This window comes from Symphalangus syndactylus, chromosome X (assembly GCF_028878055.3).
Source record: "Symphalangus syndactylus isolate Jambi chromosome X, NHGRI_mSymSyn1-v2.1_pri, whole genome shotgun sequence".
NCBI lineage: Eukaryota > Metazoa > Chordata > Mammalia > Primates > Hylobatidae > Symphalangus > Symphalangus syndactylus.
In genome coordinates, this window is record NC_072447.2 from 57,865,235 (window position 1) to 57,879,442 (window position 14,208).

Here is a 14,208-nt window from a genome sequence, read left to right on the forward strand (position 1 = left end):
GTCTTGGCTGCAAAGAGCCACGCTGCACAAAGTCATATCTCTTCTTGAACCAAACCACCGGGACAAAGGCCAGCCCATTCTGGCCCAACTCAGGACAATGCTGAAAAGACATGCTAACTCCAGAGCTCCCTATGGGTTGGCCAAGGCTATCTTTGGGCTTCCATCGCAGTTCGACTTCTCCCTCTGCCCACTCTTCTTTTTTTCCCCCACCTTCCATGGGAGTTGATCCCAAGGACACTCCCAAATAAACATCCTGCACATTAGACTCCATCTTCTTCCTGGAGAGCCCCACTTGTGACAAACTCTGACCCAGCAGTGTTTCAGGGCATTATTCAACATTATTAATAACATTTGAGCACACTTACATGAGTCAGTAGATACTATACTTTTTGCTCCTGTATTCTACTGTATAAACTATTCAACATTTTGCTCAACCCCTTCATGCTAAATATTTTCACATGAGATTATAGACTCACTGGTAACATTCCCAAGGTATTTTATGTCTTCTTTATGAAATAATAACAAGCTTATCAGTACCAGAGTGCTTCGAACTCTTTGGAATCTAGTTAAGTTCTCATTATTGGTGAAATTGATCAGGTACCATTTTATATGTATTTTCTTTCTAATTGGCTGAAAAAGAATAGTCCTTTCTGAATGCCTCCTGCAGACTGAAATATTTCCAGGCTTTATCAGCAGAATTGATGAGGCCCTATGAGTAAAGTTCCCACCGTAAATGAATCGCAATTAGAAGAACCTAGTGCTGAAGCACGAGCTGTTTCTGATGTGACATTCCTGGCCTAGAACCATTCTCTTGCCATTAAAGAATAGAATCTCCCATCTTAACCTTGGCAGGGACTGCCCAGCCCCCTGACTTGAGGAAAGTACGACATCTCCATTTTACAAAAAATAATAGCATCTAATACTTAAGCCCTTACCATGGGGGAGGTATTGTGGTAAGTGACTTGTGTATATTGACTTCCTTAGTCCTCACAACCCTAATGGAAGAACTATTCTTATCACCATTTTTGAGATGGGAAAACCTGAAAGGTTGAGTACTTTGTAAAAAAGTCACCCAGTTAGTTGATCATAGAGCTAAGGATTTGAACTAGGGTCCCTGTGATTGGAGACCTTCTGCTCCACATTGCCTCTCAAAAGCATCTGAGGTCCACGGCTCAATACCTGTCCCAGTTGACAGAGTTGAAAAGTGATGAAAGTGGGGAGGGGTGATTAAAAGCAGAGTGGATCTTTGGCCTTCCCATGCAGTGACTTCTCTTTTAGTGTGGACGGTGATCTTTTTGTGGGTCATGAAATCAATTTAATGGGTCACGAACAACATTCAAAAGAGAGGAGAAAAAGAAGTGGCGGGGAATGAGAAAAAGGAGAAGAAAAGAAGAGAGAAATGAAAAAAGAAAAGAATGTATCATACTGCACCACATATAGTCAGAATAGTATTAATCCGTGAAACTTTTGTTCCGTTATATATGTGCATGCTGTGTTCTTATGAAAAAAATATCTTTCTTACTGTAGGTTGTAGTACAAAAAGATGACTGGATCTCATTCAAACTCAATAGTCATCAGGAAAATAAAAATTAAAGTAGTAAAATATGTTTTCAGAGGCAAAATATGTAAAAACAACCTGAATGCCTGTCAGTAAAGAGCAGATTAGTAGGGCCAGGCGCAGTGGCTCATGCCTGTAATCCCAGCACTTTGGGAGGCCAAGGCGGGCAGATCACAAAGTCAGGAGTTCAAGACCAGCGTGGCCAACATGCTGAAAACCTGTCTCTACTAAAAATACAAAAAAATTAGCCAGGAATGGTGGCGTGTGCCTATAGTCCCAGCTACTTGGGAAGCTGAGGCAGGAGAATCACTTGAACCTCGGAGGTGAAACTTGCAGTGAGCCAAGATCACACCACTGCACACCAGCTTGGGCACCAGAGTGAGACTTCATCTCAAAAAAAAAAAAGAGATTAATAAATTATTATATATTCATACTACAGCTATTAAGAATGGCTTAGGTCTATACACATTAAACTAGGGAAATTTTCCATGATTAAGAAAGAAAAGCACACTCCAGAAAAATGCATGTGGTATGATCTTATTTTCGTACAATACATGATGAAATGATAAAATCCCCAACACAGAGGTAAACATTTGGGTGGTGGATTGATTGGAATGGAAGAGGAAAGAGAAAAGTAGAAAGTAAGGAAAACAATGACAAAGATTTATAGCAAAAATAGGTATGTCCTGTATATTATTCAGGGGCTCATGGGAAATGGCAGACATATACAAACTGGAAATCGAGAAGAGTTTAATAAAGTGACTAGTTACAAAGTTGTGGGAAGTGTTTAGGAAAACCAACAGTGGCTAGTCCCCTGGGTTTATAATAGCAGGGAGCCATTACTACCACCTGAGGCTGAAGGGGCACAAGAGGCTGGTTACCAGAGCCTGGAGTGACCAGCCATATGCAAAGAGCCTCTAGACAAGTGCTGTGGACTTTGGAAGGAGGAGGCCGTCAATCTGCTGTGACTGGCAGGGAGGAAGAAGATTTCTCTCTCCTTTCACTCTCTACTCTCCTGCTGGTGCATCCCACTGGTCAACCCAACTGGAGGCCTAGGGGACCCACTGATGTGGCCTACAAAGGTCAGCTGCCAAGGACTGGCCTGGGCAGGGTCAGAGCACGGTAGAGGGCTCTGGAGAGCAGTCCTAAAGGGACACAGGGACATAGTCAATATAGACTACTAGAACATTCAACGAAAAGGTAGAAGAATACAAATCCCATCTACCATGTTTCTATTTGTATGTAAAAATTAAATATTCACATGGATAAAAATGAAAGGCTTATCAGGGCAAATGACAGTATTGATTTTTTTTTGTGATAGTATTTCAGATTTGGGTTAATCCAATCCAATGTCTCCAAAAATAACTATATTTAAAGGACAGTTTTCTTTTTTATTCTTTGCAGCAAGAGACCTGAGTTAAAATTCTGATTCTGCCTTACATTGCTGTTTCTCTAACTTCCTCATCTCTGGACTGGGAATAATAAATACACTTAAGATTGCTAAGAGGATTAAATAAGCTAGGTGATTTTGAGATCTTAGAACAGTAGCTGGCACACAGTAAATGCTTTAAGTGTTTGCTGTTATGTATGGGGACAACAGAACAAGAGCCTCCATGGCCAGGCGTGGTGGCTCACGTCTGTAATCTCAGCACTTTGGGAGGCCAAGACAGGTGGATCACTTGAGGCTGGGAGTTCGAGACCAGCCTGGCCAACATGGTGAAACCTTGTCTCTACTAAAAATACAAAAATTAGGCAGGTGTGGTGGCGCACACCTGTAATCCCAGCTATTCGGGAGGCTGAGGCAGGAGAATCACTTGAACCTGGGAGGTGGAGGTTGTGGTGAGCTGAGACTGCACCACTGCACTCCAGCCTGGGTGACAGTGAGACTCCATCTCCAGTCTACCCACCATCCAGCCAAAGCAAGTTCCCTGTAAAAGGCACTCTTGATCATGTTGCTGTCTTCCTTGAAGTTAGTCAGTGGTCTCCAGACCTCATAGGACAATATTCAAATGTCACCCTTACAGCTATCTCCAGCTTCATCCTTTTCACCTCTTCCCCCTGTGCCTTCACTCTGGCCACACCAATTCCTCCTGGTTCTGTACAAGTACCATGCTGTCCCATGTCCAGAGAATTCTGTTGGAAATGCGTTTTCCAGACCATGTCACTTTCCTACCTTGCTAACTCTTACTACTCATCATTGAAATTTCAAATGTCACCTCCCCTGAAAATACTTCCTGTTTCCCCCAGTCTGTTTAGAAGCAGCTACCATCTCATCCCATAGAATCCCATGCAGGCTGTATCAAGCCACACTCCAATCATGAGCATACCAATTCCCCCATCAGTAGTGGGCCTCTCAAAGGTAGCAGTGACAATTTTTGTCTCTGGACCCCAGCCTAGAGCAGAGAACCCGATGAGAGTCGATACTTAATCCCGATTTATCTGGGGATTACATTCATAAATGAACAAGATAAGTAACTTAACTGACCCTAAGTCATTCAGCTAAGTAGGTGGCAGGGCCAAAATTCAAACCCAGCTCTGTTTGACTCCAAAGGCTACTACTTTCCCCCAACCATCTGGAAGTTCTATGGCTGCCCTTGGTGTAGCTGCATGCCTGAGGGAACTCCCAGGGGCACTAGACCAGCTCCAGCCAGAATGAGCTGGTCAGCAGAGACCAGGAGAAATAAATGCCTCCTTTCTGGGAGTATCAACCACATGACATTTGCTTTATCAAGGGACTTTCCCAGGAAAATCAATTTCTGGAGCATGTTAAAATACAAACAAACCACCACCCACCCACCCACTTCTTAAAGACAATTGGTCCAAAGAGATCTTAGAGAATTCAGACAATTCCACAATGCCGAGAGCACCATCTGATCACGTGAACTTTGTTTTCCCTAACCAAGCATTTTTCTACAGAATTTCGATTTTAAATTTGGCTTCACTGTGAAATGTGCATCCCCATACTCTATTGTTTCACCCATGGCAAACCTGTGTGCACAGCCACGGATACCCTAGGGATTCTTGCCATAGGCACCATTTGAGATTTGCTCTTGTGGCTTATGATGATGTTACCAGAATCCCTTGATAACAGTGTTTATATCTATTTATAACTGCAACCTATTATCCTATTTTCCATATAATTGGATGCGACCGAGGTTAAAAAAAATTCAGCTGCATAAGAAAAGTCATGCTTTTACAGAGCAGATGTTTGCTCAGCATGGAAAGTAAATTAGCCTTTAACACAAATACCCAGAAACACATAAGTACTCTTTCCAAAAGCTCTGATGTTAATATTTTATCATGAAAAATAATTTAAAAATAAAGGATATTAAACATGCAAGGGAAGTAACCACAGATGGTTTTTAAAATAGGTATTTATTTTACCTCTTTAAGGTATGATGCTGGTTGCAATTCAGGCACTGGATTCTTTCTCCAGTTCAGGGCAGAGAAAAATGACTTATAATCTATTTGTTTTTCACTGTCTTCAAACCTGAAAATATAATTACAGTATATAATTTAACTCAATCTGCAGAATTCAAGACCAAAATGTCCGTTTCAATTTTATCATGAAAACATAATATCATATATGCTTCAATATCTGATATTTTTCGTATTTCTTACAATTTCTTATTGCTTCTGACCCTCCAGAATGTAAATTCTTTGAGCAGGGATCTTGCCTATCTAATTCATCAAAATATCCCCAACAACAAGATCAGTGCTGGCACTTAGTAAGTGTTCAATAAATACTTGTTGTAGTTGCCACAGAAGCAAATTTGCTCATTCAGTAACTAAGACCATAGTGATATTTTGTTAAAAATATTTAAAGGTCCTTTTAATGGTTGATATTACATGTCAGCAAAATAGAATGTCCTTATATTTCTTAAATTGCATACCTTTTAAATCTTTAAGGCAAGCTAGATTCATTTGTCTACCAATATTTTTTTGAAAAAATAAAAGACATCTTTATCATTTATTATGTAGCCATTAAAAGGGGTTATTTAGATCCAAATTTGCTATCACATAAGTGTTCTCGATACACTGTTAAGTAGAAAGGAGGCTGTAAAACAGTATGTAGAGTTATGATCCCACTTTAGGTTTATATTTATATTAAAAAACAGAAAAAGTATGGTAGCAATAGACTTACATATTAAGAATAGATATCTCTGGGAAGAGAGATTCTGATTTTTTATTTTTCTTTAGACTTTTGTGTATCATCTGAATTGTTTTAAGTTTATAATGAGAAAAACTTCAGCCCATTTTCATTTTGAACAAAAATTAATAAATGATTATTCTGTACCATAAAAATATAGGTCAAAAATAATGAATCTCTTTGACCATTATTTCCTAATTATGGATATTAGCTAAAATTCTTCCTTAACCATAATAGAGATTTGGCCATGAAGATACAGTAATTTCAACACAATTGCTACAATGACCTAAACACAAAATACTTCTTAGTGTAATGCCTCAATGCCACCTATCCTAAATTTGATCACATTCTGCCAGTTTTTAAGGCTAATTATCATGTAACACCAGTTTTTGAAGGAAAATACAAAGTGGTCACTAGACATTGTTCCAGGCACCATATTCCAGGCTCCTGCCCTTAACATATACTCCTAATCAGTCCAAAGATTTTTCTCTTTTCTTCTCAAAGTACTAAAAAATTAGTAGCTTATATTTATAAACTAATAAAAATAAGCATCAATAAATTAAATGTTACAAGCTGAAGTCACATAGCCGCATCAATCTAAACAAAATGGAATAAACAAAGTGACCAGAAGAGGGGAAAGGGGAATTCTGTAATTCTTTTGTGTACATTTTCTTTGGCCAAGGATTCTAAGATACAATTCCAATATGCTGCCCCCTACCCACTGTTTACCCTTTAAATTATGGCTCACTAGTCATTTCAACTCCTTTAAAGGACATACTCTGTTTATGGAAATATTTATAGCCAAAATGTGGGACCATTATTTCTTTTATTTGTGTATGTTTTGGGGGAAGAATGAAAACTCAATTAAAGATGTCTCATAATAAACTTTTTTTTTAGCACAGAGCCTTGAAAGAAAGTATTTCCTAATATCCCGAGTAGGAGCTAAGGTCAAAGAATGAGATCACGTAGGACCTTTGGCTTTTATGCTGAGGAAAACTAAGAGCCACTAGAGCATATTATACAGAAAGGTTATGAGACCTTCAATGTTCTGAATGTTTGTGTCCCCTCAAAATTCATATATTGAGACCTCATCAATGTGATGATATTAGGAGTTGGGGCTTTAGGAAAGGTGATTAGATAGTGAGGGTTCTGCCCTCATGATGAGATTAGTGCCCTTATATTAATTAAAGAGACCCCAGAGAACACTCTTGCCCCTTCTGCCATGTAATCCTGTAAGGATTCAGAGAGAAGGCATCATCTGTGAGCCAGGAAGTGGGCCCTCATCAGACCCAAATCTGTTGTCATCTTGGTCTTGGACATCCCAGCCATGAGAGCTCTGAGCAACGAATTTCTGTTGTTTATAAGCCACCTAGTTTACGGTATTGTTATAGCAATCTGAACAGACTAAGAAGGGACTTACGATATTTTTAAAAGATCACTCTGACTGATATATTCAGAGTAGAACACAGAGGGCAAGGCAGAAGTGGCAAGGACAGTTAGAAGTCCCTTGCAGGGATCCAGATGAGAGATAACGGCAGTTTAGATGAGGGCGGTGGCACTGGAAGGCAGTGAGGAGTGGCCAATTCTGAATATATTTTGAATGTAGGATTCCTAAAAGACTATATATATTATGTAAGAGAGAGAGGGAAAAAGAGAGAGTATTCAGGATGACTCCAACGCCTTTGCTTGAATAACTGGAGCAATGGAGCTGCCCTAACTGAGATGAGAAAGACTGCAGGGGCTGCAGGTTGGAAAGATCATGAGCTCAGTTTTGGATATGCCACATTTGGATGGAAAGTGAGAAAGTGGGGCTAAGAGTCTGAAGCTCAAGGAAGTAGTTCATTTGAAGATATAAATATGGGAGTCATTAGCCATATAGAAGGTATTTAAAGCCATAAAATTGGGAGACCTGAGGAGATCATCAATAAAGTAAGTTTCTCTATCTGTTCTTAAAGTACAGAATTTGTCAGTAAATTCCCATTACATCAATTATAAGAAGCACTTACTCAATCCTAGGGGTTTCAGAAGTATAGTATCCTGGTAATCTGGGAACCAGTCAAAGACTACCAAATAAATCTAGGATCACATCAGACTTCACTCCTCAAATACAATCCACTAAGCAGTCCTGTGGGTTCTACCACTGTAGCATATAACAAGTCTATCTATTTCTCTCCATCTCTTTTACCACTCCCTAATTCCAAGCCACTATTGTCTCTCATCTGGATTATAGCAATAACTTCCTGTCTTGGTATTGCTACTTCTACTCTTACCTTGCTACAGACCATCCTCCACCACAGTGCTCTTTCTAAAACACAGATCAGATCAATCACTTTCTTGCTTGCAATCCTCCAGTGGCTTCCCAATACACTTAGAACACAAGCTAAACTCCTTATCAGGGTTTTTAAGACTCAACTTAATCTGGCTGCTGGTGGCTTCTCTGATTACATCTCCTCACTTGAAAACTCTCTCTGTTTACAATGTTTCAGGTATACTAGCCTTCTTCTGATTGCCTGACCATGTCAAGATTGCTGGCAGAAATGCAAGGCATTTCCACTTCTAGTCCCTTTGTCTGGAAAGTCCCATTTCAAATGTTGCTTCCTTAGAAAGTCCTCATGAAGTTCCTCTTATCTGAGTCCCTATGCCTGAATTCGCATTTGCCCTAGATGATGGCACTGGAACATACTGGAAAATTTCTGGAAGTCACCACAGGAAGTCCTATCATTAGACTTTGTTACCACTAACTCTGATATTTACCTGTTACCTCATAACACCCAGTCTTCCTTCCTGCCCAGTTCATATGTCAGACTCAAAACATTGAACCATTTATCCATTTAGGGGGACATTTAAGAAGGATAATTAGGAATCAAATGATATTCAGGAAGGTCCACTGAATAAAAGTATACATAGCTCAGAAATAATGTCTAAAAGTTTTTTGAGAAAAAAATGCTTGAACAAGTTCATCTTTCCAAAATCCCAGAGCCAGGCCTAAAGGAAGAGTTGTGGTAATGTGGTAAAATACTCCAAGTTTTTCTTTTCAGTTCTGTCTTAGAGGATCTCAGTGTGTGGGAATCCCCCCAAGAGGCACAAGGGAGAAAAGAACAAAGGATATTTCAATTAAAAGGAATAAAACTAGCTCATATTTCTTGGAAGAATTCTTTGCTCTTGGGAAGTAGATAGAGTTGCAGTAAATCACGATGAATCAATCACAAGTACTTCTCTCCCTTTTCCCCCAAATCCTACCAAAATGACCAAAAAAACAATAAAAATAGGTTATAACCCACAATGACAAAGAGAATTGGAAAAAAGACCACGGTAGAGAAGAGACGTCAAACTCTTTTCAAGATGAAAAGTAAACAGAGGCTTGGTAACTAACTTGGCAGAGCTGAGGAAGAGAAGCTGAACCCTAAATGTCCCTGTCAGTGGGGAGAGGGCACTCAGAGTCCAGTCGATTTGGCCCACAAAATTCCTGGGATACTGAGTGACTGCAGACTCTGGGTGCCAATAAAGGCAGGAATATGGTGTGGCACTGAAAACACGGATTGTTTGAAAGCCTGAAGACAGCGGGGGCCGGGCGAGGTGGCTCACGCCTGTAATCCCAGCAATTTTGGAGGCCAAGGCAAGCAGATCACGAGGTCAGGAGATCGAGACCATCCTGGCTAACACAGTGAAACCCCGTCTCTACAAAAAATACAAAAAATTAGCCGGGCGTGGTGGTGGGCGCCTGTAGTCCCAGCTACTCGGGAGGCTGAGGCAGGAGAATGGCGTGACCCCGGGAGGTGGAGCTTGCAGTGAGCCAAGATCGCGCCATTGCACTCCAGCCTGGGTGACAGAGCGAGACTCCATCTCAAAAGAAAAAAAAAAAAGAAAGCCTGAAGAAAGCAAGAGCAACTGAATGGCCAAGTATCTTCCTCCATACTGTGCTCCTCCCTGCAGAGAGCAGAGGCTTGTTCTCCAGAGAAATTCAACGAAAGAAGCTCCAGTTTAGGAAGAGGAGGCACAATGGAGTGCAGAGGATCAGGGGCGGTCAGGTGCCTTCCTTCCCCTTTTCTATTCCTAGAATACCAGTGGCTATGCTTAAACTCTCCCTTTCCCCCATCACATCCTCCCTCTTATCTCTGCAGGAGAAGATAGGATTCTTCTCTCCATACTCTGAATGGTTCCAGAGAAATCTCCAGATTCCAGTTGGGGATTCTTTAATAAAATGAAGGCTCAGGAGTTGACTGGGTAGTGAAATCCATTAATCAACAAACCCCTTCCCCCAAACAAAGCATCCAACATTAAAGACAGAAGCCAAAACGGCAACAGAAAAAATAATAAGGAACCAAAGGCAATTCAGGGAACAGAGGGAAAGATGTGAGATACGAGGACGTATTACATTCCTGAAAAAAGAACAGAAGACTACAAGAAAGGAATATCTGGATGAAAAACGTGCTCTTGGAATTAAAAATATTAATATGATAGTAAAAGATGCAGTAGAAGGGCTAGAATATAAACTTAAGGAAATCCCTTAGTGAATGCATCCTAATGAAAAACAAAATCTGGGAGAGAAAATATCCAAATTCGAGAGATCTAAAATCTTTCTATTTATTATTTATTTATTTATTTTTCATACAGGGTCTTGCTCTGTTGCCCAGGCTGGAGTGAGTGGCACGATCATAGCTTACTGTAGCCTCGATCTCCCAGGCTCAAGTGGTCCTCTAGCTTCAGCCTACTGGGTAACTGCGACTACAGGCACACACCAACATGCCTGGCTAATATTTTTATTTTTATTTTTTTGTAGAGACAGGGTTTCACTATGTTGCCAGGCTGGCCAAGAACTCCTGAGCTCAAGTCTCCTCCTGCCTCGGCCTCCCAAAGTGCTGGGATTACAGGTGTGAACCACCACACCTGGCCTTAAAATCTTAGCAACAGGAGTTCTCATAATAGAGAAGAAATTATTAAATAATTAATAGAAAATTTCTCAGAACCAAAGGACAGTGACTCCAAACTAGAAGAGCCTATAGGGTGTTAAGCACAATGAATCCATATATAGCTGCACACACACACACACACACACACACACACACTCTCTCTCTCTCTCTCTCTCATATCATGAACTTCCAGAATACCAGGAATAAAGAGAAGATCCTAAGAGCATTCCAAAAGAATAAATAGCAGTGGAAATCAATATTAAGCTAAATTTTCATTCACTATAACAGGAAGTTAGCAGACAGTATCTGCAAATGATCAATTATGATATCATATGCAGTGCACTCAATATGTACATGCTATTTTAAATAGCAGAAGAAGCTAGAAGTGCTGAAAGAGGCTTCTTCCTGTGAATGGGTCTGGGGGATGGAGAAGAATGTGGCCAGAGACTGCTGTTGTTGAAATAAGCTTTTTAGGCCGGGCGCGGTGGCTCACGCTTGTAATCCCAGCACTTTGGGAGGCCGAGGCAGGTGGATCACGAGGTCAGGAGATCGAGACCATGGTGAAACCCCATCTCTACTAAAAATACAAAAAATTAGCCGGGCGTGGTGGCGGGCGCCTGTAGTCCCAGCTACTCGGAGAGGCTGTGGCAGGAGAATGGCGTGAACCCGGGAGGCAGAGCTTGCAGTGAGCCGAGATCGTGCCACTGCACTCCAGCCTGGGTGACAGAGCGAGACTCCGTCTCAAAACAAAACAAAACAAACAAAAAAAGAAATAAGCTTTTTAGAATGATTTGATAATTTTTGACTATCAACATATGTCAGTTTGATATGAAGAAAATTTTAAGGAGTGTAAAAAGCAGATGAGAGACTCTGAGACATGATTTTCCAGGTAGTAAACATGTAAAAGTCAGATGTGGAAAGAAAGAAGTGCTACTAGTCAGGAGTATATTCAGGAGGAATGAGTCTCTCAGTTTTCCTCCCTGCTCCAAAATTCTGCCCGTAGCCTCCTGGGCCACTGACGTAGGGTGACTTTTCATGCCATCATTTGTTATTATAACATGCACTCTAATATACACCACGCTTGTTAGATGAGGTTGTAAGGAGAGAATCAGGACATAAGGAAGATCTCCAGTCCTAACAATAGTATAGGTCAGAGGAGGAGGAGGAGGCAGGGGAAGCAGTTCAGAGACAGAGAAAGGTCTGAATATTACAGAAGTGAGAACAAATCAATCAGTCAATGACTACAGTTACCCCTGAAGGTTATCTCCCCAAGTCCCCCATCACGGAGGCCTCCCTCTGTCTCATGGCTGGAAGCATCATTTACCAAATCCTAGCCATCCTTTCAAAATAATCTGGAAAAGCCTATGAATCGTATAGAAGATAAATCTCCTTATTTCATGGCCATGCTATGCTTTCCATAAAAAAAGAGTGGTCCCAATTCTCCACCTGAGTCCCCTGCTTCACTCCTCTCCAAACGACATTGGCTCTTGTTAAAACTCTGATCCATGGTCAAAGGACAAAGATTTGCCACTCTGGAGGAAATTCTTTTCAAAAAGCTTTGAAGGCAATTCCAAAGAAGAACTTTGTATGGCCACATTGTTGGAATCAGTGTGCAGCCTTCCAGGGTGACTGCCCTAAAGGGCAGCACTAATTCTGGCTTTTAAGTGTTTCTATGCTTGTTAAAAAGTCAGCCTTCTTACTTTCAAGTCCTAGCTCACAGTGCGAAAGTGTTTTCCTGAAACCTCCATAAATTCTTCTTCCCCTTTGATGCTTGCGAATCCACCATTTTCTGCACTACACAAACTCAGAGACATGTTTGTGGAAAAAGGGGGAGGGAAGGCAATTCCTCTGGTTCCTTTCTAGATAATACGACCCCTCAAACAGAACATGCTTCCTGATGTCTTGCTAGGTGGGAGTTCTTAGAACTGAGTCTGATGTGACATTTGACTGATGTTCGTACTCCCCCTCCCCAAAATGATAAATGGCTTGAAAACCACAGAAGCCAAGAAGCCATCCATCTCCTTGCTACGGGGAATAATCCTGAGCTGCTCTATTTCCACCCTTGGTAGAGGTAAAAGCCTCAGTGGCAGCTGTATTTTGCTGAAGAGGAGCCTTCTTCTCCTCTATTGCAAAGGTCACCTCATCATTTAGGGGAATGGTCTGGAAGGGAGAGAAGACGGTGAAGATCCATTTTTGACTCAGTTGTATTTGGTTTCAGTCCATTACCCAACAAACCCAGGGGTGCATCTTGAAACACCTGGTAAAAGTCGTCAAGGCCAGACACTTGAGAAGAGATGGAGCTCTGGGCCCCTGCGTCAAGTTGCCAACAAGTAACTCTGGTTATCTCTAAATAGTCATGCCTCTAAATTCCAATTCTCACTCCAGCACAGATCTCTGGTGAGGTGGGTCACAGCTGCCAGGTAAGGACTGTACATACAGTTGACACTCTGTCCATATAGTTTGGGATTTAAAAGAAAAATCTTTTCAACTAGAAATCCCCTTATATTTGAAAAGGTAGAAAGCATCTGGGTGGGTGGATGGGTCTGACAAAGAGACAGAGAGAGTGAGAGGAGAGAGCACACAAAGGAGGAAAATGGGAGAGACAGAAAGACAGAGAGAAGGGGCTTCTCTGTGAAAATTTCATCAGTACACCAAACACTCTGCCACAATAGCTACCACATGGCTCAGCCCTTGCCCTTCAGCCTCACTGCCAGGTATTGTTGGGTGAAATCACAGGAGCCCTAACCCTGCCTCTGGGAGTGGGGCAGGGGGCAGGGCTGGGTAGACTATAATGAGATGATTTTAAAGCCCTGTTAACTTTTTCCATTTTAACTGATATTTCTGGATGAGGCACCAGCTCTCTTGGGAGGCCAGTTCTAAGGCATTCCATGGAACCCAAAACCAACTATAAAAGTCTAGCTCAGGACAGAGCTGCTAGGGAAAGAGTTACACTTGAATCTCTAGTTATTCCAAGTCTAGATTCAGAAGGCCACAATTAGGGGAGGAGGCTGCCTCTTTCCTTCCCAGTCCCACGAAGAATACAGAATGGAATGGCTTCAGAATTCCCTCTACCTCTTATGGTCTAACAATCAGAATTTTTTGCTTATTATTACAGAGGAATATTAATATCCAAATGAAGACTCAGAGGGGTTGAGTAAATGCCCAAGAATCGCATGGCCAGGAAACAGTAGAGTTGACCTGCAGAGGCAGGAGCAGCTCTAGTGGACACCAAGCCCATGTTTTTCTCCTCCATGTCCAGTGCATTAGCACAGGACAAGTCTTTGAGGCTGCAAAAATGAACAAGAGCTAGTCCCTACCCTCAGGAGCTCAGACAGAGGCAAAGGTTTAGAGTATCTTGGGCAGTTGTAGTTCTACTTCCATTAGACGCTCATCTTGGCCTGGAGCACAGTCTTTCGGTAAGAAACTCTCAGAGTTTATACTTATGAAATGAGGAATAATGCCTACTGTCAATTAAAATGTACCTTTTAATATGCTCAAAAATTTACAAAATATTCTAAGGCCCTTAGCACTACATCAGTACAAAGTGTCACTCCTATTATTAATGGATAATCGCTACCACTATATAGAAC

At 41.3% G+C, this 14,208-nt stretch overlaps 1 protein-coding gene across 4 annotated transcripts in view; it reads right to left on the minus strand.

The window, feature by feature from the left end:
• EFHC2 (EF-hand domain containing 2) overlaps positions 1-14,208 on the minus strand; it is a 201,627-nt gene that overhangs the window by 10,392 nt on the left and 177,027 nt on the right. For all 4 annotated transcript variants that reach the window (XM_055267843.2, XM_055267842.2, XM_055267844.2 and 1 more), the window contains exon 14: positions 4,943-5,048. In XM_055267843.2, coding sequence (XP_055123818.1) covers positions 4,943-5,048 — 106 coding nt within the window. The remainder of the gene's footprint in view (positions 1-4,942; positions 5,049-14,208) is intronic.